General features: G+C 36.1%; 1 protein-coding gene across 3 annotated transcripts in view; it reads left to right on the top strand.

The window, feature by feature from the left end:
• Ift80 (intraflagellar transport 80) overlaps window positions 1–22620 on the top strand; it is a 131021-nt gene extending 108401 nt beyond the window's left edge. For all 3 annotated transcript variants that reach the window (XM_063249272.1, XM_063249273.1, XM_063249274.1), the window contains 7 exons: window positions 1869–2004; window positions 2401–2548; window positions 4788–4959; window positions 8748–8837; window positions 8932–9104; window positions 14516–14639; window positions 20969–22620. In XM_063249272.1, coding sequence (XP_063105342.1) covers window positions 1869–2004; window positions 2401–2548; window positions 4788–4959; window positions 8748–8837; window positions 8932–9104; window positions 14516–14639; window positions 20969–21076 — 951 coding nt within the window. In that variant the 3' untranslated portion in view covers window positions 21077–22620. The remainder of the gene's footprint in view (window positions 1–1868; window positions 2005–2400; window positions 2549–4787; window positions 4960–8747; window positions 8838–8931; window positions 9105–14515; window positions 14640–20968) is intronic.
• Window positions 22621–24294: the final 1674 nt, after the last annotated feature.

Raw genomic sequence — 24294 nt, 5'->3', positions numbered from 1 at the left:
CCGCCCGAGAGGGGAATGTGTGGCTGGAGTCTCCACCGCACCCTGCTCCCGCAGGACTGCTCGGGCCCAGAAAGTCCGCTGGAGTCAAACTGTGGTGGAGTGTCAGTTTCTCTCACTCACCTCGCCACAAGTCAGAACATGCCTCCCTGCCCGTCCTGTTTTCGACTCCGTTCGCAGACTCCCGTTCTCAGAGTTTCCGCGCGTCTCTCTCCTTACCGAGCCGATGTAGAGGCAGCCAGCCACCGCGCGGCGGGAAACCCAAATCGCGGCTTCCAATGGCGCAGGGTCCAGCCTCAGCAGCGAGACTTTTCTGTTCCTGTTTTAGCACCAGGACTGCATTCCAAGTTGGTTTCTCTCAGCCGAGTTCGTTCCTGAGTCAGCAGAGCATAACTCCACCTGCTTATGTCTCTTTAGTCCGCACCATACCTGGCTTCTGAGCCTAGTTTTTCAGAGAGCCTCCGGTAGTTGCTGTTATCTGTCCGCCATGTTCTCCTGGAAGTCCTCTTTTTAACTATTCTTAAAAATACAGTTAAGTTCTTTTGAAAATGATGACAATCAGTTCATCATTGTAAAGATGAATTTCTTTGAAAGATTTTTATTTTGAAAATACACTAATATTTTGTATATGTCTTGATATACATGATATAAAATTATTTTCTTCAAAATATAAAATCTAAGAGCTAAGTTTTTAAAAATGCACTTTAATTAGTATATCCTGATATGCCAATTTGGATAGAGATACATATTTGTTTTAAAAACTGTTATTTATGGTACACATAAACACAGTAACCTGGTGGTGTGATCATGATTCTAACTAAATCCATATTCTCTAGCAAAGTCTTGCAGGTATAGCAGTTAATAAATCCCTTTTGAGTTAGGAACTAGGGCATTTACCTGTGGCTCCGCAACTCAGAGGAAGCAGAGGCAAGAGGATCTCTTGAGTCTAGAACTTTGAAGCCCAGCCTGGCCCACATACTGCATTTATACTAGACGTTTGCAAGTTATAAAACAATTCACATTTCTAATTTGTATGATATAATAATGAAGAATGCCAGAAATACTCTTCTGTTATGGAAAAATTGATACTGAAGTCAGGAGTCTGATTTGTAAATTTGAGGCATGCTTGGTACTAGCTTTTTCTGATAAAATCACTTCATGTCTCTGGGTCTCAATTGTATAATAAATATTATAATATATACATATAGCCAGGTGTGGTGGTGCATGCCTGTAATCCCAGCACTCGGGAGGCTGAGACTGGCGGATCATTTTAAGTTCGAAACCAGCCTGAGACTACACAGTGAGCGTAAGGCCAGCCTGAGATGCATAACAAGACCTTGTCTCAAAAAAGGGAAAAACAAAAAAACAAAAATAAACACAAATATATATATATTTCCTGTTTTACAGGAAATTACTATGGAAGAATCTGAGTTTTAGGCCTGGAAATGTGATACTTAGGTATATTTCCATATTTTTTAAACAAACCTTAAAACCATAGTTGTTAACCTGATTAAAATATGATCTGATGTGAGGAATGTACTAATCAAAATAGACCTCTCCTGTGATATTTAGACTTGCTCACCCTTTTATCATGTTTACTAAAGACAGGTCAGGAGGGCAGATGGGAGTGTTAGTACAGACATCATCTAATTTGAGGGACACTTGTCCCTTGAATTGCAGGCAAAGTACAACTCTACTGCAACTCTTGAATTATTAGTACACTGGCAGTTCAAAATTAGATAACAGGGATATTTCACCATTATAAGTAGGAGAATGAGCTTTAGAAAAAGAAATGTTCTTATAACCAAATAATTAGAATGATCATTATGTGAAGCACTTAAACTAATCCAGCATATTTTTTAAAATTTTAGAATGAAATTTTGGAAATTGCTTTGGACCAAAAAGGACTTACCAATGATAGAAAAATTGCTTTCATTGATAAAAATAGAGATCTCTATATAACTTCTGTAAAACGATTTGGGAAGGAAGAACAAATTATCAAACTTGGTAAAATAATTTTAATACTTTTTAACTTTTAATTATTGCTAATTTTCTTAAGTGTACTGTCATATAGTAGAATTTTTACTTGAATGAATTTGTGGAGACATTTGATTGTATATTTCTTAGTTATATAATTCCATTTTTCAATAGCAAGTCTTTACTGTAGTTTAACTGGCATTGAAAGAAAGATCTGTGAATTAAAAATATGGCTGTACATATAGCATTCAAATATTTGTAATTTTTATGTGAAATTTTATGTATGTTTCAGAATTGTACTATCAGAAAGTAGATACATACCTACCAGAAATTAGATGAGATCTGTTTGTCAGCTGATTTTAAAGATGTATTTTTATATTTATATATTGGAACTAATGGAACATTAGCTTTGTTTTTTAAATTCAGGAACAATGGTGCATACTTTGGCCTGGTGTGATACATGCAATATTCTTTGTGGACTTCAGGATACCCGATTTACAGTGTGGTATTATCCAAATACAGTTTATGTGGACAGAGACATTTTGCCTAAAACACTATATGAAAAGGATGCAAGGTAACATTAACTGCATAGAATTCTGTATTGTGATAAACATAGTTAATAGAGAATCATGTTTTTGTCTCTAATTTCAGTCTTGCAATGTCTTTCACTTTAATCAGACTCAACTGAATAAATTGTTTAGCTAGAACTAGCTTAATGGAATTTAATGTTGGAACAAGTTGAAAATACAATATGAACTGTTTACCCTTTATATGAATATAATTTTCAAGTTTAGTACTCTTTAATAATTGGTCAGGTAAGTTTGTGTTTTCATTGTTCGATTGTTTGATCATTTTTTCATGCCTTGTAATCTGGACAACTGCTTTGAAGATAACAGTACACAATATATTAACCAATGTTAATCTCCTATTATTTTGATTTGAAATTGTGTATCATCGTTTTTTTGTTTTGTTTTGTTTTGTTTTTAAAAAAAAGAATCCTTCAGGTTGTTTATTTGTTTGTGTTACCGGGAATGAAACCCAAGGCCTCGTGCTTACCAGGCAGGAGTTGTGCTGCCGAGCTATGTCCCTGGCCCCATAGGGTTGGTTTTTATCTATGTGGTGTAGTGATTTTAATCACTGAGATTTTTTCAGTGATGTACAACTTCATGTTAACTATGCAATGCACAGATTATTATTAACATTAAGACTTTCAAGAATATATTGAATTTTTGATATTAAAATTAAAAAATGAAGTTACTAAAAAGCTTTTAAGTAATATAAATGCTTCATAAAAGCATATTTATATTCCTAACTTTTCTGATAGTCTTTTAGTCTTAACAAAATAGGAATACAAAAATCTTAAATCTAAATCTTAGCTTTCTTTTCAAATCTGTTTTGAATTTGTTTTTAATATTCAAGTTTACAACGTTAGGAAAACCAGATAACTGTCAAAATAAAACAACTTATCTTTAAAAAATACTTTAATAAAAATATACTAGTCTCCTTACTTAAAGTTCACCTCTTCTTACTCTGAGAAAATAATCTTGGAATTCAGCTTAATTTTATATAGCATATACCATTAATATCTTTAAAGGCAAAAGTTATTTAATCATTTATATTATCTTAAGACTCAGAAAATACAGAGGTGTTAATCGGCATTCCATCACTATAACAAATGTCTGAGATAATCATCTTATTAAGAGAAAAGTCCCATTTTGGTTCACACCTTCAGAGGTTCCATTTCATAATCAATTGGTCCTGTTGCTTTTAAGCCCATGGTTATGTAGCATATTATGATAGTAGTGTGTGATTACTTTGTTACTTTCCTCTGGTTGCTGGGACAAAATACCTGATAACTCAAAATGAAGGAAGGAAAGGTTTATTTAGCTCACTGTTTGTGGAGGTTTCAGTCCATAATCAGCTGGCTCCAAGACAGGATGGCATGTCACCAGGGCAACAGTTCAAGGAAGTAGCCAGAGCAAAAGAGGGCAGAGCAAGCCTCTTTTCCTCCTTTGCATTGTACAACCCAGCTCCAACGCTTATGTAGCACTGCCAAAATTTCCTTGCCCTCTTCTTTTGCCCAGGATGAGAATATTTGCAAAGTAAAAAACCTGCTCCCTGCTGAGTTTCTCAGTTAAACTTCTAAACTGCTTAAGTTGACAGAATGTATCAGCCGTAACAGCAATGAGCCAAACTCTTAATCTCATGCCCAGTAGGGAAGAAGAAGGGCCTGGAGTCACTCTCCCCTTCATGGGCATGTCTCCAGATGACCTAAAACCTACCATGTAGGTTCTACAACCTCCCAGTAGAACACCCCGAAGAGCAAGTCTTTACCGTGTGAACCTTTAGCAGAAAATTAAGATCTAAATAACAGCAACTGGTCATTTCAAAATGATGACTTTAAGAATAGCTCTTAAATACATAGTAATTTTTGTCAGTTTAAACTTTTGTTTTATTTTGCTTCCAGTGCAGTATTTTAATATAGCAAGTTAGATTTCAGATGTTTTATTTGAATGACATTTAATTCTTTAAAAATAAAGTTTTCTTATAATTAATTAAAATGATCTTATGTTAAACAGTAAAACTAGTTGAACATTTACATTTTTTTAAACTTTAGAATAACATCTTACAAAATTCCTTAGAGTTAATGGGGGGGGAGTATTTTGGAAAGAGAGAGACAGAGACAGAGAGAGAGAGAGAGAGAGTGTGTGTGTGTGTGTGTGTGTATAGTCTGGTGTATCTCAGGAGTATAATTCCCCACATTTTTGCTCATAATAAAACCTTAAATTGTCCTTTACTTTTTTTTTAAACAGTGAATTTAGTAGAAATCCACATATTGTGAGTTTTGTTGGAAATCAGGTAACTATAAGAAGAGCGGATGGCTCCCTGGTACATATCAGCATATCACCATATCCTGCTATTCTCCATGACTATGTAGGCAGTTCAAAATGGGAAGATGCTGTAAGGCTTTGTCGCTTTGTTAAGGTACTTTATACTTCAGTGTTGTATCAGTGTATGTATTGTCTGTGGCCCTAATTTTGTGTAAGATGGGCAATGTTAACATTGGGCTAGAAAAATTTTAATAGTATCTTTTGTTTTATAAATGAACACAAAGGAATAGATGTTGCTCTTTTGAAAACCTGTAATTAGACTAGTAGTCTTTCCATAAAAATCTGTGGAACTTTTTTTTTATTTTATGAAAGTCAGGTTCCTTGAGGACTCAGCGATTCATACCTATAAACCTAGCCATCTGGGAGGCTGAGGCAGAAGGATCACAAGTTGAAGCCTAGCCTAGTTAACTTAATGAAACCTATCTTAGTTACTGTTCTCTCATTGCTGAGACAAAATACCTGACACCCAGAGTTACAGGGGGAAAGGTTTATTTAGCTCACAGTTTATAGAGGTTTCAGGCCATAATCAGCTGGCTCTAAGGCAAGATGGCTTGGCAGAGAACAGTTCATGGCATCCACAAGGTAGCTGTTTTACTTTCTTTTCTCTCTTATTGTTGAGACAAAATACCTGATGCCCAAAATTAGGAAAGGGAAGGTTTATTTCTTACAGGTTGGAGTTTCAGTCCATATTCAGCTGGCTCCAAGTGTCAGGGTGGCATGACAGGCCAGCCATTCATAGCTGGCTGCAAACAGCAAGGTGTGAACTGGCAAAAGAGAGTGAGACACCTTCTTCCCATCTTTACACTATATGCTGGCTCCACCCCTGGAGGGTGTAGCACTCAATCTGAGCATAAGACAACAAACCAATCACAAACACTAGATTTGGTCATGTCCATGATTGCATGAGGCTTGGGGGAGGGCAATCCTGAACATAAACCATAACATTCTACCCCTGGCCCTCCTAAAGACTCATGCACATCTTTTATACAAAGGACATTTAGTCTATCTCTAAGAGTTGCCAAAGTACTAACAGTTTCAGCATTGCTGAAAAGTCCAAGTCCCAAGTTTCCTTTAAGATCTGGCAAACTCTTAACTGTAGACCCTTATACAAATGAAATAAGATTAAACAATTCTAAAATGCAAAGGCACAAGATAAACATTACCATTCCAAAAGTTACAAACAGGAGGGTACAAAGGATTGGGACAAAGGCAAATCCAAAATCCAGCAGGGTAAACATTAAGTCCTGGAGTTCCACACAGCATCTGAAGCAATCTGGTTGCGAGCTCCAAAAGGCTTGAGTGACTCTACTGCCACAGGACTTTCAGGGGTTTTAACTCCCATAGCTTTTCTCTTAGGCCCATTGTGTTCAATTTCCTTGGATGATTTATGCTCCTGGCTTTTCCAAACTTCTGGGGTCTCCACTGCAACTTTGGCTTCACACTTGTAGATTCACATATTGCCCTCTCAGGTGCATACTTCCTAGCCTCCCAGACCCTCTGAAATCCAGGTGGAAGCTGCCTTAACTTCAGAACTTGTGTATTTTCCTTGTACTTAAAGTAAACTAGCATCATGTGGATGCTGTCAGGGTCTACTGCCAGCTGGAGCAGTAGCCAGGCTTTCCTTTTTCTTGGCTGGAGGGGTTGAGTGCTTGGATTGCTCAGCTGTCTAAACCTAACTGTGAGGAAAAGCTTCTATATGCCATCACCATTCTGGAATCTGGTGTAGCTGCAGCCATTTTGGAACCTCCTGTGGCCTCCATTGCCACTCTGGAATGTGCCACTCTGTAGCCTTCTCCTTGGATCAAACTCTTTCAATTTTGCCACTTTGAGACTACAAATGGTAGAGAGACCAACTGCTTCTTGGGATGGCCCCAGGCCATCTTTTTTATTCTTTGTTCCTTCTCAGAAATGGAGGTCTCAGGTATGTCTTTATAGTCCATGGCTTCCTGGATAAACTCAAAACATTTTAAATCATCCTGCTGGGCTCTTTGCTCTTGATTTGCAACATAAATCCAGCTAAAAGCCCCCAACAATAGCCATGCTGCCACTTCAACATTTGACTGCCTTGAAATTTCTTCTGCCAGATTAATCAGTCCATCACCTTTAGTCTCAGTCTCAGGCAAAGTCTCTGGACATGAGCAAAATGCGGACAAACTTCTGCCAAGCCATAACACACATCATCTGGAGTCCAACAACCAATACAGTCCTCCTTCCCAGAAGAAACTTCCCAAGCCTGGTCTTTACCTGCAGGCTTTTTATCAGCCTTCTGGTCTCCTGAGCTGTGACCAGAATCTTCCCTACAGAACAGCTTTCTTTCAGGCTATATCTTTGAACCTTTCCAAATTCTTCCTACAAGCCATTTCCAAAGGCTTTTGAACCATATGGTCAGGTATAGTCACAACACCTACCCCACTCCTCTGGTACCAAATTGTGTCTTGGTTACTTTTTTCTCATTGTTGAGACAAAGATCTACCTGATAACCAACAAGAAGGAAAGAAAAGTTTATTTGTTACAGTGCTTTGGAAGTTTCAATCCATACTCAGCTGGCTCCAAGTGTCAGGGTGGCATGGCGGGGCAGCCATTCATGGCCTGCTACAAACAGCAAGTGTGAGCCGGCAAAAGAGAACAAGACGCACCTTCTTGCTGCTGTTACGTTGTATGTTGGCTCCACCCCTAGGGGAAGTGTAGCACTCATACCACCTATTTGAGCACTAGACAATGAACCAATCACAAATGCTAGATTTGGTCATGTCCATGATTGCTTGAGGCTTGGGCGGGGGGGGGGGGAGCATCCTGAACATAAACCATAACAGCAGCAAAAGCAACATGAGACTTTAACAGCATCTTTCTGCCCTTTTAATATTGTATCTAGACTGCTGGACGTAAGGCATTTGGTGGATGGGTTTAAGAACTACACATCCTTAATCTCAGCATTGCATACTCTACACTCAGCCACCTCTAAAAAAGCCCCATCTAAGACTGTATGAGGTTGTGGGGGGACAGCTAGACATAAAGCATAAAAAAAAAACCTGTCTTAAAATCTGAAAAAGAAGCTGGGATGTATCTCAGTAGTAGAGTGCTTGCCCAGTGCTTGCACAATACCATGAGTCCAATCCCTAGTACCCACCCCCATCGAGTCAAGTTTCTAAGTTTCATCACCACAGAGGTTCTGATTCATTAGATCTATATTGAGGAGCACTGGGCATCTTTTTATAATTCCTCAGATGATTTTTTACAGCTTAGGTTAAAATTTGCTTTAAATCAGCATTTTCTAGCTTGATTAAATTTAGTATTTTCCAAAGATATTTGAGCATAGATCTCTATTATTAAATATCAGATAACATTATTTAGTATACAGTTTTATGACATAGTACTTAGATTCTTTCCCCTGCAATGATTTATTGATGGTTATCTGCCATAATATCATTATCTGAAAACCTCCTGTTCCTCTGGTTACTTGTAAGTTATGATTTTTGCCACCTTATCAGAAAGACTGAATGTTTTGTGACTTTGAGTTATTTTAAGTTAAAAACTAAATTCTTGGACTGGGTCTGTAACCCAGTGGTAGAGTTTTTGCTAGTGTGTAGAAGGGCTTATGCTCAATCTTTAGAATCACAAAAATAAATAAATCTTTTGATAATTAGAAGTAAAACGGTTTTAGAAAAATTTACTTGAAAGGAGTTTATTATGTATTCTTAACATATTTTAACAAAATAGCCACAATGAAATTTCTACATGATTTAACTTTTAATTAGTTTTTTCAGTTCTGTGTTCCTTAATTTTTTCCTTTATAAAAGTGTCTTATTTTATTATTTACATCACTATTTATTTTAAGGTAGTTCAACCATGTAGTTGAGACAATGTTTTCATATTTTCCTTTAGGAGCAAACTATGTGGGCTTGCCTAGCTGCGATGGCAGTTGCTAATCGAGATATGACTACTGCAGAAATAGCTTATGCAGCCATTGGTGAAGTAAGTAAATAATATTTACATAAATGAACATGTGTATTTTTTAGTCACCATAATTTGCAATATTGCTTATTATCTACTAAAATTTTTTTTCTAGATGGATAAAGTTCAGTACATCAATTCTATGAAAGATCTTCCATCCAAAGAATCAAAAATGGCCCACATACTACTGTTTAGTGGGAATATACAGGAGGCTGAAATAGTACTTCTTCAGGCTGGCCTTGTTTATCAAGCAATCCAGATCAATATTAATCTGTATAACTGGGAAAGGTAATAAAATGTTTTTCCTCATTGCCAAAAATCTTATTGACCTAAATGTATTTTTCTGTCACTTAGTAAATTCCGTTTTCCATTGCATGTAGTAGTTTGCTAATATCACAGAATTTTTTTGTTTATATTCATGAGTAATTTGGAGTCAAAGATGTATCCTTCTATGACCTGCTAACTGATTAGAAGTTGGGGTATGAAAAAGAAAAACAGAGTTACAAAGTCTCCCAGATTTTTTATTTTAGTACTGAAAGGACAGTATCAACTGCCTTTATGGGGTGAGTGAAAGAAGGAAAATCTACCTAACGTATCATAATGCAGTCAGAGAGGCAGAGAAAAGAAGAGATGAGGATTTGGGATGCTTAAGAAGAAACAAGAAAGGATTTATAGCTAGGAGTGCTCAGCAGCAACCTTTATTTCTTCATTAGACTTTCAGACAGATGCTTTCTGAGACAGAGTAGCATGCTATTCTCTGATAGTTTCTTCCATTCATTCTCACAGGTTTTGTCTCCCAGTGAACATGTGGTGCTTATTGACGTACTTTCCCAGGTGCAAATTATCCTTCTTGATCTGTTTCACTCTATACTCAAAAATACTGTTGTTTCATTCATTTATAAGACTATATTATATAACTTTCTTAGATTAGAATTTAGGTACATGTTCCTCCACATCCAGAGGCTAAGAATGGCTCCATACGCAGCATGTCTCAGTAATGTAACTTGGACATTATCACAGAACTGTAAACACCAGAAGTTGTTCTTGGGATAGCTATAAAGAACCAGCTATATTTGGAGAACATCCCTGAGGAATGAACATCTCCTTTCTTCCTTGAAAGAGGCCCCAATGCTAGTGGTAGGGCTCTATATCATGGGAAGTTGGTGGGCATCAATGTAGAAGACAAAAAAAAAAAAAAAAAGAAAATGTTGAAAATGGCAAGACGCAGAGGAAGGGTATGGCCCCAGATCCCTAGCACACCCAGAATAGGCCCGGAACTTAACAAGATGGATGAAGTTAGAAATCGAACACTGGAACTTTCTGAAATGATGACAACAGAAGTGGAAAAACAAGTGGGAAAGGGTATAGAGAAAATGATCTCTCAAGTACAAAAAGAAATAATGTTTAAAACAGACATACAGGAGAAGACACAAATAGAAGAATAGATGAGCTTAGAAAAAGATGAAAACAAAAATGCCGTACATAGGAGAGAAATGGAATCCCTGAAACAGATTCAAACAGATCTAGGAGATTAAAACCCCCATTGAAAGCATATACAACAGAGCCAGTCATGGTGGCATATGCCTGTAATCCCAACACTCAGGAGGCTGAAGCAGGAAAATTGCTGTGAGTTTGAGGCCAGCGTGGGCTACAAAGTGAGTTCAAGGCCAGCCTGAACTGCATAGGAGACACTGTCTCAACAGACCCCCCCCCCCAAATTATACACACACAAACACATATATATATATACATATATATGTGTATATATATGTGCAATAGATTGAGTGAGGAAAGGATAGAATTTCAGATTTTGAAGAAGACAGAATTGCAGCTAATGATCATGAAAAGAAACACATATCAAAAATACCAATAGACCATGTGAAATCAATCCAACAGCTCCAAGACAAAACAATAATAACACGATTGATTGGGGTCAATGAGAAAGCTGGAGACAGCACAAGTATTATAAATAAATATTATAAATAATATAAATAAATATTATAAATAAATAATCACCTAATACAGGAGCATACAACTATATAGGACAGTTAGTGGTAGACATGGAAAATAAAATGAGCAGTAACACAGTTGTAACAGAAGTCCTCAATACCCCATTATCACAGAGAGACAGATCAACTAGACAGAAAATCAGCAAAGAAATACCAGCTGAACCAAACCTGTGAACAAATGGAGTCAAGTAGAAGAAGCCACTTCCCAAGGCACATGCCAATAGCCTGGAGAGATCCCACAAGCCTGGTACCAGCCTGGAGAAGAAGCCACCCCCCAAGTCCATGTACCAGCAGCCCAGGGAGATCCAGGGAGCTCATTGTGGGCCCAGAGAAGCAGCCACATCCCAAGACCCTGTTGCCATAGGGGAGCATTGGTTAACCAGTGCCCTGTGCATCTCCACCACTCCAGGAACCCCAGATTGGAGAAACCTAGGTGCGTAGACAAATCACTATACTGAGGGACTGGCAGCCAATGCAGGAAGTAGCCATGATGTAGCAATGGGCTGATTTGGAGGAACACAGGAAAATGTCAAGACAAAGGAGCAAAATATAATCTCAGACCTCCAGCCCACATAGAACAAGTTCAGGAAACGCAGACATAGAAAAAATTAGTAGTCATATACCTATAATTTCTGAAAAGATCACAACTGAAGTAAAACAATTTAGTTCTTGTATTGTTTGGTTAATTTTACGTAACTATGTCTGTGCACAGCTGTTTTGAAGATAACAAGGCATCATGGTAGCCATTCTTTAGAACTTTAAAACTTTTTTTTTTAGAGTCAGGGTCTTAACAAATTTGTAAATTGTCCAGGATAAGCTTAAACTTGTGATCCCTCTGTCTCAGCTTCCCAGAATGTTGAAACAGATATGTGCCACCATACTCAGCTAATAAAAATAATTTCTCATCTTGCAGTTTTACAAAATAAGTTTGATTCATTCAAATTATGCAAAGATCATTCTTTGTTTTTTGGTACCGGGGATCAAACCCACAACCTCACATTTGCCAGGCAGATGCTTATGCTGCTGAGCTAACCCCCGAGTCCTTGTTATTGTTTTGAGATGATTTCTCACTGTAATTGCCCAGGCTAGTCACAAACTCATGAGCTCAAGTGATCCTCCCTGCTCAGCCTCTGGTTAGCTGGGACACAGGCATGTGCCACCATGCCTGACTAAAAGATTGTTATTTTGAAATTATAACATCTCTTTATATAACTTCCTTCTATTTAAAATACATGGATTTATTCCAGCCCTAGAATCTAATGTCACATTTGTTTGGTTGCCAAATAGCCATTTTAAAGCTAGAGACATACTGTTCCCAAACCTCTTATATAATTTGGAGTAGGTTCCCTCTTAAATGTGACAAAGAAATATTCTCTACCCAGTGTATGCTTTTAGAGAACATTTAAAATAGCACATTATCACTTAAATGTTTTCCTTTAGTCATTGGTTCTTCAATCAGATAATTAATACATGTTTTATTAATATCGAATGACAATAATGATATCTAATTCTTAGGATGTAGCATCTAACTATAGGAGCAGGTATCATCTGTTCTTTCTGAAAAATGAAATGTATTGATGTTAGGACTTTTGAAAAGCCTCAGATTAGAACAGTTGCTTATGTCCTCCTTATTTAGAATACTTTCAGTTTTACACAATCAGAATTTCCTTTCCTGTGATGTACAATAGGGTGCAGAAAGGAAGATTCACCAGAATCTTTGCCTACACATACACTAATGGAATTAGAGTCTAGGGATGTTGTTATAACTTATATTTAGATGTCTCTCAAAGCCTCATGTGGCCATAAGTGGGGTTTTTCAGACAGATCAAAAGTGTGTAATGCTTGGATTAAGGATATGATGTGGGGACCGATCCTTGCTGTGATGCTAGGATTAAGGGTGCCCCACCCTGGGTGACTGCTACCTGCCCTAAGGGCGAGTAGCCTGGATAGAATGTAAGGGACAGAAAGAGGGCTGCTCTTGTCATTGGGTGCTTGTCACTGCTTTATTCTTTGCTACCTTCTGCCTTCTGCCTGCTATGAACTGTTTCTCCTCTGCAATGTTCCTCTGCCATGCCACCTTGCCTTTGAGCCAGTCAGCTATAAACTGAAAACTCTACAAATTGTGAGCCAAATAAACCTTTCCTCCATTAACTTTGGGTTTATGATTTTGTCTTAGCGATAAGAAAAGTAACTAAGACAGATACACAGATAATATATGTGAGAAAGGATTGAGAATTTTGACTTTCATTTTTCTTCTTTTGAGCCTCTTTCAATTACTTTTTGAATTTTTTTATTTTCCTCTTTCATTTCTCTATTCTAGTACTTTTACATCCTTTCAACTTAATTTCTTTTTTTTCTGGAAGACTTAGGAAAATCACAGAGAAGAGATAGAAATTTGTGAGAGTCCATGATGGGTAGCAAATACTGACCTTTGTCTTTAACAATAATAGTATATATGAGTATGTTTTGAGGAGAAATAATTTTGGTTAATTTGACTTTGTTAAATTACAGTCATGTTTTCATTTGTCTTTAGTATCTGAATTGTTTATCAACTGTTAGTCAATACATACAGCATATCTAAAATACTTTTGAAAGCAATTAGTTTGGTTAATGTAGGACAGTATATACTAAAAATAAAGTAGATTTTCATACTGAAGAGTGACAAGTTGAAAAATATTTAGTCACTAATAAATTTTGTCTAAACTAACATCATTAACAGTTGGCTCTGATAAATCATGACTGGATTATTTGGGAGTCACATGTCAGAAAGCAGGAGAACTTGAGAAGTAGTGTACTTTTGACTATTACGATGAATGTTGCCCATGCTTTAAAAGAAAATGACCAAATATTGTGGGAGTGCTTTATTCCACCGGGCTGTTCCTGACTAACTAATAAGCTGTGGGCAGGGTTGCAGTGGTGAGGTGCTGCCAATACGTACTTGTACAAGTAAGCCTTGACTTGCATTTTAACCTGTTTATTTCCTTAAAAATTACCAGCAATGTGTGTTTTGTATCTTCAGTATTGTATGTCTGTTTTCATTGTCACTAGTTCTATTTGAATAAAATATGACAAAAATAACTTAGTTGCATAGATATTGATTTGAATGGCTGCTTAACTTTTTCTAGCTCAAATAACAAAGCTTTTTGTGAGATTTTTCTTAATTTCAATTTATTTCGTGACTTTTTTAACTTTAGTGATGTTATCAACTTTGAACTCTTAAATTTATTATAAGCTTATAAATATAAGGATAGTTGAATTCAAATGAAGTTCATATACTTGCATTTTATGATTTCAAAAAGTTCTCTAAGGAACATTTATTTATGACACATGGCATTTATAGTATTCACCAAATAGAAATGAAACCTGTATATCCCTCCCATCAATATATAGGCTAGTGGAGGGAACAGACTCGGTTATAACACACATTAAGCAGGGCTATAATAATTGTGTATGTAAATGATATGGAAGATAAATAATACTTGTTTTTGTGAGGAGAGTTGTCAAGGAGGAGGAGTTGAATCTGGACCTTAAAGAATAGCAGTTTGCAAGATGAGTAAGGTGAAAAATGATACTTCATAGTGCAGAATAAGCAGAGGAAAAAACTATTTACTCTTTCCCCTAACTAACGCTGTACTGTCTTTGCAGTCTGACAGAAGCAATACTGATAATCTGTTTTATTTCTCATTACAGGGCACTGGACTTGGCTGTAAAATACAAAACACATGTTGATACAGTTCTTGCTTACCGTCAAAAGTTTTTAGAAACATTTGGTAAAAAGGAAACGAATGAACGATATTTGCAATATGCAGAAGGTGTAAGTATTATAAAAAATTGTATAATAATATATATACTTTATACATATTTGACAACCATACCATAGTTTCTAAAAGAATTGCTTTTTGCCTTATGGTTTTGTCGTTATTTTATGACTGCGTAGCACTAATTTTTTTTCTGTATTCTTATAGGCATATTCTGATTAAGTCAAATCTGTTTTAATAATATTCAATTTATTTTAAGATTAGGTGATAAGTTTTAGATAGTAAAATAAACATCTAGGATAAAAGTTAATTCTTGAATTGTTGTCTTCCCCCAGCTGCCCCTTATACTCCAGAAAAAATATGGCCAGAAGACACTGGCCAAAAAACACGTATTTTCTCATTTTGCAGAATCTTAGGGGGTTGCTTGAATCTCACAGAAGTGCCTAACCTAGGTAGACTAAAAATGGTTCTTCTCCCTAAAAAAGCTTGTAATCTTTGCCTCCCCGATTTCTTCCAGAATTTCAGATTTTATTACTCCAATTAGAAATTAATAATTCCAGTGTACATCAGCCCATAAGGAGAGCCAAACACAAGAGTTTGCCCTATCACCTAGAGCATAACTAATGTGACTACTTACCCAGCTCCTCAAGGGTTAGACAGCAATAATAAGTTCATCTTGCTAGCCATGAAGATCCGAGAAATTTGACTTTGAGGACTTGTAATTCCAAGACAGGTTGGACCATGATTCCAGCTCTGTGAGTGTTTGCTTAGCACTTTATTTATTCCAAAAAAATATTTATGAGATCTCATTCTGAGCTGGGCTGGGCACTGTGCTTGATACTGAATCAAGCACCCTCCATCTTCCCGTGGTGTACAATGTGGGGACAATGCTTCTTGGGATAGGGTACTTTAATACAACACAGAATGTTCTGAGCATCCCAAAGGCAAGATAGAAGAAACTTGGAAAGAGCAATAGAGAGAAGACATCTGGCTTCTAAAACATTGTTTATTATATTAGAATACTACTGGGGGTAGAGTCTACATTTTTGGACTTCAAAATAAGTTTCAGGGTAATGAGAATTTGAGAGTCACTTTATTTAGCAGTGCAACTTTCTTAATCTGTAGCTAGGATGGCTACAAGTTGTAGGTTTTGTGGTAGAAAGGGGACATACTTTATAGAAGCACCACAAATTAGTACTGAAGTTAGTGCAGGATTTTGGACTTAATAGTCCAAAACTGTTATAGAATTTTTTCTACTGTAAGGACAACCTCTGGGTCCCTGGAATGTCAGATACTGCATTGTAATTCATAAAATATAACAACAACTCATGTACAGTGTTAAGGAGCCTGTGTTATACCTGATTGTTTTGTCGTAGTCTTGAAAACTGAGCGCCTGATCTGGGATTTACAGCATTCACCTAGCATGTATGAGACCCTGGTGTTACAGTAGCCAACAAAACAAAACCCTGAGCACCCACAGTAAATTTTATTGTTTTATATATTTATTTTTTGGTACCACATATTGAACTCATGAGCTTGCACTTGCCAGGCAGGCACTTACACCTAAATCTTCAGCCCTTTATTGTATAATTTAAAGCAGATTAATGCTTACTTTGTTTCTTGGTTCTCATCATCAGTATTTTTTCAATATTTTCACATTGCTTTTTTGTGTGTGGTACTAGGGATTAAATCCAGGACTTTCACCCAAAGCTGTATCTCCTACCCTTTTAAAATTATTTTGAAAGAGGGTGTTAGTAAGTAGCTAAGTTGCTGAGGATGGGCTCAAATTTGTGATCCTCCTGTCTCTATCTCTCAGAGTGTATTAGATACTTTTGAAAATACAAGAAATATAGAATATAAAATTTAGGGTAAGGACCCTAAATAAAATATTTTAAATAGAAAACACTGTATGTACGTGTGTGTGTGCGCACGTGCGTGCACATGTGTATACTTAGCAGGTATATGCAGATAAATGTATTTAACTGTTAGGAAATACAGTATTTCAATCAAAAAGGTAACAGGAATTTCAAAAGTGAGATAACCAGACACGATTTTCTTAAGTGTTTTGTTTTGTTTCAGAAACGTTTCTTTCCTGAAACTTTTTACTTTGACTCTCTCCCATTGTATTATAGTTTCCTACTTTTCTTCTTCTTAAATGCCCTTTGGAAGTTAACTGAAAATTGGAAAATAGTATTTTAAGATGAAAATTAATTTTTACTTAAAAATTTCCCACTATTGAGCAAATAACTTATGGGGACATCCACTCTACTTTCTGATCTTTTGATTTCACTTAGCTCTATAATCATAATTTATCAACCATGCTTAACTATCTGTAAAAATTATATCAACTTCATTTTAGAACTAAAGTTGAATAGACAAGTGTCACTTAAAAGAATTGAGAAATCCTAGGTATCTGGTGAATTCTGGTGGGTTGAATATGCAGAAATATATAAATGAATGGAATCCTAACAATTTAAGGGAAGAGGCAAGAAGTTTGATATACATTTATGTTTATGAGCTTTGAAATGTTGAGTTTTTCTAATTTAAAATGTGGAAATCTGTGACTATATAAGGTAATGTCTTCCAAGAATCTAAGTTTTTAGAGTCATTGTACTTACACAGTGCTGTTCATTAAATATTATAAAATACTTTGTAAGTTTGGGAATATAGTCAGCTCAAAAAATATATTCAGTCTGCTGAATTCAGTCTGCTGAACACATACTTTATGTAAGAAGAAAACCAGGAAATGCTTAAAACATTATATTAGGAAAAAGAGTAGGAAAAAAACCGAATTTATGAGCAGAATTTCAGAAAGGACAGAAATTTGAAGAACATCCAGAAGAGTTTACATCATAGTTAGGAAAAATTACCATAGGCATAACTACTACCAAGCTGCCTTTCAGGGTCTGTTTTAAGGTCTTATGAGTACGAATTGTTCAATGATAACTCACTTTCTGTGTAATTATTTACTTTGTATTCATTCATTATTTATTGAGTGCCTCCTTAGAGAATTTTTATTCTCTTCTTGGTGTTTGACATGGTAAACATGACAGACACAAACTGAAGTTTATATTTAAATGGGAGTGATAGTTGTATAGTTAATTTCAATTCTGATAATTGTCTTGAAGAGGGTATACATGGGACTGTAAGACTATGAATGGGGAGCCTGACCTAGGTGGAGATCAGCAAAGCCTCAGTCTCTCCCCCACCCCATCCCTCTCTCCTGCCCTCCTTTCCTTTTTTTTTTTTTAAGCAAAGCAAATAATTGCTCTGAGCTGTCTAATGTGAACAGTGGAAGCTGACTGAGAGTGTGGCTAGGAATGGGAAAAGACCTGTTCCAGGTGGATGGGAAGCTTTGAAGTGAAAATGATTAAACATAACAGATTGACCAGGATTTCAGAGGCAAGCTAAATAATAATAAGTAACATGGTCACCTTTTCTTTTTAAAAACTTGGTTCTAAAAGTGGAAAAGTAAGTGGGAAGTTAAAATTTTTCCATTTAAAATTAAAATTATCCTAATATTTTATAAATCATTTGAGGATATAATAATAAGAGCAAATGTATGGACCCTTGAAAGAAGGGGGAGGAAACCTAGTGACTGCTCTGGGTCAGAGGTGATTAGAATATTGGCTGAGTCAGACATTAAAATCTTAATACCATGTTAAGAGACTGGACATCGTTATTAAACTCAGCAGGAAGTTTATAATCAAGAGAATAACTTGAAAGATAACTTTAGATACAAAAGCATTTTGTACTATTTTTTATTTTATTACCTGTGCCTTCCATTATTATCCATCTTTATTATCTCTCCACAAACATAGTGGTTTTTATCTTTTTGTTCACTGCTGAATTTTTTTACCTAGGATAATACTTGAAATATACTACGTGCTCAATATTTGTTGAATAATTGAAGCACACAAAGAAAGTACATGGGATAAGAACTAAAAACAGCCGATAGTGTCTTTAACAAATAGTGTCTGGGGCTAGAGATGAAGTTCAGTGGCAGAGATGCCAGAAGTGAAAGGTCGTGGGTTCCATCAGCAGCATCATGAAAGGAAATTAGTGTCTGAAATAAAATAGGAACACAATCAGTATTACAGAAGTCTTTGGAGAGGATGAGGGGAAAGAAGAGAATAAAGGTGGGTTGCCTGCAGGAAAATAGAGGCAAAGAAGATAAGAAGGAAATCGAACATGTAATAATTGAAGGCAGTGGTCTAGAGGAGTTGAAGCTGGGATTAGAGACACATGAAGAGGTTAGCCCGACAGAAGAGAAAGAGCAAGATGAGTACAGTACAGGTAAGTTTATGAGTACAAGGAAACAAAATTAAATGAATTCATGCTGATTGCTACTGTATTCTCTGTAAAGCAGGAAACTGACTTTCCACTGAGAGAGATATGGAGGTTTATGATGGGAACTAAATAGCGTCTATGTGATTAAGTATTGATGAGGGACCAAAATAAGAAGTACCAGATAGTATTGGCAAACCCCATATGGCAAAAAGATGGATTTTTAATGTGGAAGTCACTTAACAACTATCAAAGAATATCCTTATCTAACACCCATTCAAAATATTCATACCCAACGGCTGGAGAACTCTATTTTAAAACTGGATAAATGCCTGAATGGAAGTGCAACATTTATTTTCTGTAGGATAGCTAACAACTGATGCCTTCTTTGAATTACAACAAGTTAACTAGCATGAATGTCATCAATTCAGTTGACAGACATCTGGGGCAACCCAACAACAGTTCAATGTAACCAATCAGTGGTTGTATTGTGATTGATTTGAGAAATATATGTAAGTCAATTTAAGTCTGGAAGAAGGCCAAAACATTCATCAGCTTTTGTCTTCTTCTTTATGAATGTTTTGTTAGACATGGAAACAAGTGTTTTGCCATTTGAAAATACCAAGTTGAGGCCTGATTGAAAATGAATCTTTCAAATAATCTATCATTGGCTCTGCTTTTCTGCAGTCAATCACTTGTATCTTTGCACAGACTTTTGTTTTGAAAACACAGATTTTATCTCCTAGAATAAGAGGAAGTATTAATTTGTTTACTTTAGTGTTATAGGTTAAATATGTAGGATTACTATTTTCTTAAAAAGATGACCCAAAATATCCACAAATTACTTCATAGAAATTTAGATTTAGAATACTGAAAAAGAAAGAACCTAACATTTAATTCCACCAACTCCCAGAACTCCCAAATAAATGATCTGCAGATGTTAAACAGTAGATTGTATTTTCCTAAAGAAACTGCTGGTAGAACTCAGAGGCAGAGTCCTTTCTTAACTTCAAGACATACAGTATTATTAATGTTAGTCTCTCAGTTATTTAAGATAAATGTGTTTGACAGAAAGTAATGCTTTAATACAATTTAATATTACTTAACTCCCTTATCTGGAAATGAAAACTTACCCCTTACTCAATTGCAGCCATGGGGGTTGAGTTTATTTCATAGTACATCAGTTTAATCTAGGACCCAATCTTTCCCATGTCTTGCCTCTGATAGGTCACACCTTCCCAAGTAAATAATCTCTAAATTGTGTTAAATAGTGGACTGTATTTTCCTAGAGAAATTGCTGGTAGAACTCAGAGGCAGGGTCCTTTCCTAACTTCAAGGCTAGTGTACTTGCAGAGGGGGAGGCCTGGACTAGGGGAGGGGAGATTGCATCATGGACAGAAGGGATACAAACATAAAAAGCTTCCACTGTTCACTGTTGTTGTTTTTATGTGTCTCCCAGTCTTGCCTTTCCTCTGCTTCCTGTGATACCTTCTCTTCTTTGTCTTTGTGGCTGCTGTGTCTTTATATTTCTTTAAGAGTTGTTGCAGAGGAGACATTTGTATAAAATGTGCTCAGGTTCTTCTGATGTTTTGCTATCTTTTCTCATAGCTAGGCTTCTAATGGAAATTTTAATATATAAATATATATATATAAATATATATATTATATAAATATAATATATAAATGTTAACTTGTTGGAACCATAGTTTAGTGGACAGAGTGTGTTTCATCATTTGGATGAGAGCTGTCTACCTTCTCTCTCAACTGTCCCTGCAGAATTCTGTGGAATCCTGAGAACCTATGGGACTGTATCTATATGCTTTTTATAAACAGCTACAACTAGATTCACGTCTTTTATATGACATTGAGAGTCTTTTTTTTATTATACAATTGTCTGCTTGGTGTTATTCTTAAAGATATGTCCTGACTTTGAGCACTGTCATGTTTTCGTCAATGTTCATATTTTTCTCTAATATTTTAGAAGTCATGCATTCTATTTTTGATCAGTGTTGATTACATTCCATTTTGATTCTTGGTCATTTTAGATTTTAAAAATCTTATACTATATAAGTACACTTCTTCCTTTTTTCTGTTGTAGCTCCAAATAGATTGGGAGAAAATCAAAGTCAAAATTCAGATGGAAATTACTAAAGAACGAGAGCGATCAAGCAGCCAGTCCAGCAAGAATACAAGTCTAAAGCACTAAATATCTTGCCAACTTTTAAGAAAAATGTAAATTAATTCTGATTAACCAAAGATAAGCATGTTTTGGTTTTAAAAGAAAAAGGCATAATTTTACTTATAAGTACTTTCTGTGTATTTGATACTTAAAGTATAATCAGAAAGAGTAAGCACAAAATAATTGATATAATTTCAACTTTTATATTTTCTAGTATAATATTTAACAAAGCATTCTGTAACTTCTCTAAACCTATGCAGTGTTGATTACATTCCATTTTTTGTTCATTACTTTATTCCTGAGTCTTTAAGCATGATCAAATATTAAAGCTGATAATAAAACACTACTCAAAATGTTACTAATTTTTGTTTGACCTCTTAAATTGTAAAGTGCCTATAAGAGCTTATTTATGCCAAGGCATACAGATAAATTTGTGAAAATATATAATGATTTAGATACTTGTTAGATACCAAAGTTCAGAGTAGCTTTCTTTGAATAGCAAAAGGTAGAAAAACTCAAATGTCCATCAACAGATATGTGAATATAAACCAGTGTAGTATTCAGATACAATGGAGTATAATTCAGCAGAAGTAAATTCTGCTACGTGCTACAACATAGATGAACTTGGAAAAAATAGGCTAAGTGAAATAAATCCAACATAAAGTTCATATATCATATCATCCCACTTCTGTAAGGTACCTGGAATCAGCTAGTTCATAGAAAAGAAAAGGAAAATAGTGGTTATCGGGGACTAGGGAAGAGGAAAACTTGGGTGTTTATTGTTTAATGAGTATGGAGTTTTTGTTTGGAATGAACAAATTATGGAAATGGGTAGCAGCAATGGTTGTACAACATTTTTGAATTTTAATGCCACTGAATTATATTCTCAAAAATGATTTTAAAAGGGCTGCAAATATGCCTTAGTGGTAGAGTGCTTGCCTAGCATTTGGGAAGTTCTGAGTTTAATCCCTAGCACTGAAAATGTTTTTTTGGATGGTAAGTTTTGTTATATATAATGTCTCCATAATTTTATAAACATCTAGCATGAGCAAGATGTATTCTCCTAGCAATAGGTCATAGATTCTGAATTTGTGAAACTCTTATTAGGTGATAAATCTGTTTGACTGTGCTTAATTCAGTATGTCCCAAAGTTATTATTACCACAAAAGCACTTTAATAGTAACACAAATACTTTTTTAAAAAGTCTTCCATGAGCCTGTTTTTGGAAATGCTACACTGTTGTGTGTGTGTGGGAAAGGAATTACTTCTTTTACTTCCGTTTTAATTACTTAAGTTTCTAAGTTTCTTTTATAGAAATATTTACTTTTAAGTTCATTCTTTTTCTTTTTGAAAATGTTGGAATATGCTGTTCTTGCTCCAGATGCCAGATGTTCAATTTGTGAAATCTGATTGCATTGTTTACTTATAAGTTGCACTTTCAAGCTTATATATGTTTTTTAAATTGTTACATTTCAGTGAAAAGTTAAAAAGAAAAATACTTAAACGGTTAATTTTTGTTATGTATATTTTACCTTAATAAAAAATGAAGTAGGTCTGTGTTGTAAAAACAATTCTCTGTTTTTCTGCAATTCAGTTCTCACACTACCTGGAGTTAGCACCAGATCCTGTAAGTTAAATGGCAGCACCCCTGTTCTGATTTATACCTAGATGCCCCTCAGGAACCTCCTGTGTTCTTAAGTGAGGCTTTTGGAAGGTGACTGAATTATGGGGTGGCATAGCTGACTTGCTGTTTGGAGACAGGTTCTGTTAGAAGAGACAAGGATACATCTCCTCCCCGGTCTTTCCTTCTCTCTCTGCTTCCTTGCTCCCCTGTCTTAAGCAGCTTTTCCTCCATTATGCCTCTCTGCTGTGCCATTCAGTCATGAAGTCAAGAGACTATGGACTAAAAACATATGCCAGCATAAACCTCTCTTCCTTTAAGTTGTGTACGTTAGGCTTTGTGTCCCAATGATGAGAAAGTGATTAAGACAGCTCCTAACAAGACTGCTCTTCCTTCAGATACCACCTGCACGTGGAGCCCCCACACTACCCTGAAGTCTCAGGTTCCGTGCACTTGGTCTGTCTTGGTTATACATTTGGGGATTCTCATGGTCTCCCTTCACATTTGATAATTTCCTAGGATAAGTCATAGAACTCACTGAAAGCTTTTACTTAGTTTCATTAAAAGTATTCAACTCAGGAACTCCCCCATGGAAGAGATGCAAGGTATAGGACAGTGATGGCAAACCTTTTAGAGCTTTCAATGATACAGACAGCCCACTGTGGCATGTGTGCCATAGGTTCGCCATCGTTGATATAGGAGAAAGGAGGAGCAGGGTAGAGGGGGAAAGGAAGGGAAGTTAAAGTTATTCTCTTGTTGCTGAGATAAAATACCTGAAACCCAAAATTAAAGGAGGAAAGGTTTATTTGGCTCACAATTTGTAGAGGTTTCAGTTCATAGTTGCCTAGCTCCAAGGCAGAGTGGCATGGCAGAGGGGCATTGCAGAGAACAAACAGTTCATGGCATGTAAAAAGCAAACAGCAAAGTAGTAAAAAAGCAGTGAGAAATGCAGCAGCCCTCTTTCTTAAGTTGTGACTAAGTCATAAATATGTTACTGAATTAGTCCACTGTTGGTGTAGCATATTTCTAGGTGTAGATAAGGGATTTACTGAGGAAGGAAGACCCACCTTGGGTATGGGTGGCACCATGAATAAATAGGCTTATTGCCTGGATGGTATAGAAAGAAAGAAGGAAGTCTTGCTGCTTCCTGTTTGCTTTTCTCCTCTGCCATGCCACCCTGCCTTAGAACCAGACGATTATGGACTGAAACCTACAAACTGTGAGCCACAATAAACCTTTCCTTCTTTAAATTGTGAGTGTTGGGTATTGTGTCTCAGTAGCAGTAGAGAAACTACCATAAGACTCCAACCAAGAAGTTCTGCCTAGCCCTGAGATGGTGGTTTTTTTTTTTTTTTTTTTTTTTAAATCAGAGTTTGTTACATGGGCATAATGAAATATCCTGCAGTTGAACTCAATCCCCAGGTCCCTCCTATGCTTCAAGATCTAGTGATTGATTGATTTTTCTGACAACCAGCCTGAATCCTGATACTACTTAGGTCCTTTCCTCCAAAAGTAACTGCATTCGCATGGCAGGCATTCTTATCATTCAGAAAATTCTAAAGATTTTGAAAGATCTGTGCCAACAACTCTCCTTCCTCACTCCCCAGAAGACCAAATATATTTT

Source organism: Cavia porcellus, unplaced genomic scaffold (assembly GCF_034190915.1).
Source record: "Cavia porcellus strain 051 isolate PalLab524CR breed Dunkin Hartley unplaced genomic scaffold, mCavPor4.1 scaffold_5, whole genome shotgun sequence".
NCBI lineage: Eukaryota > Metazoa > Chordata > Mammalia > Rodentia > Caviidae > Cavia > Cavia porcellus.
This window is presented reverse-complemented; position numbering and strand designations above follow the sequence as displayed.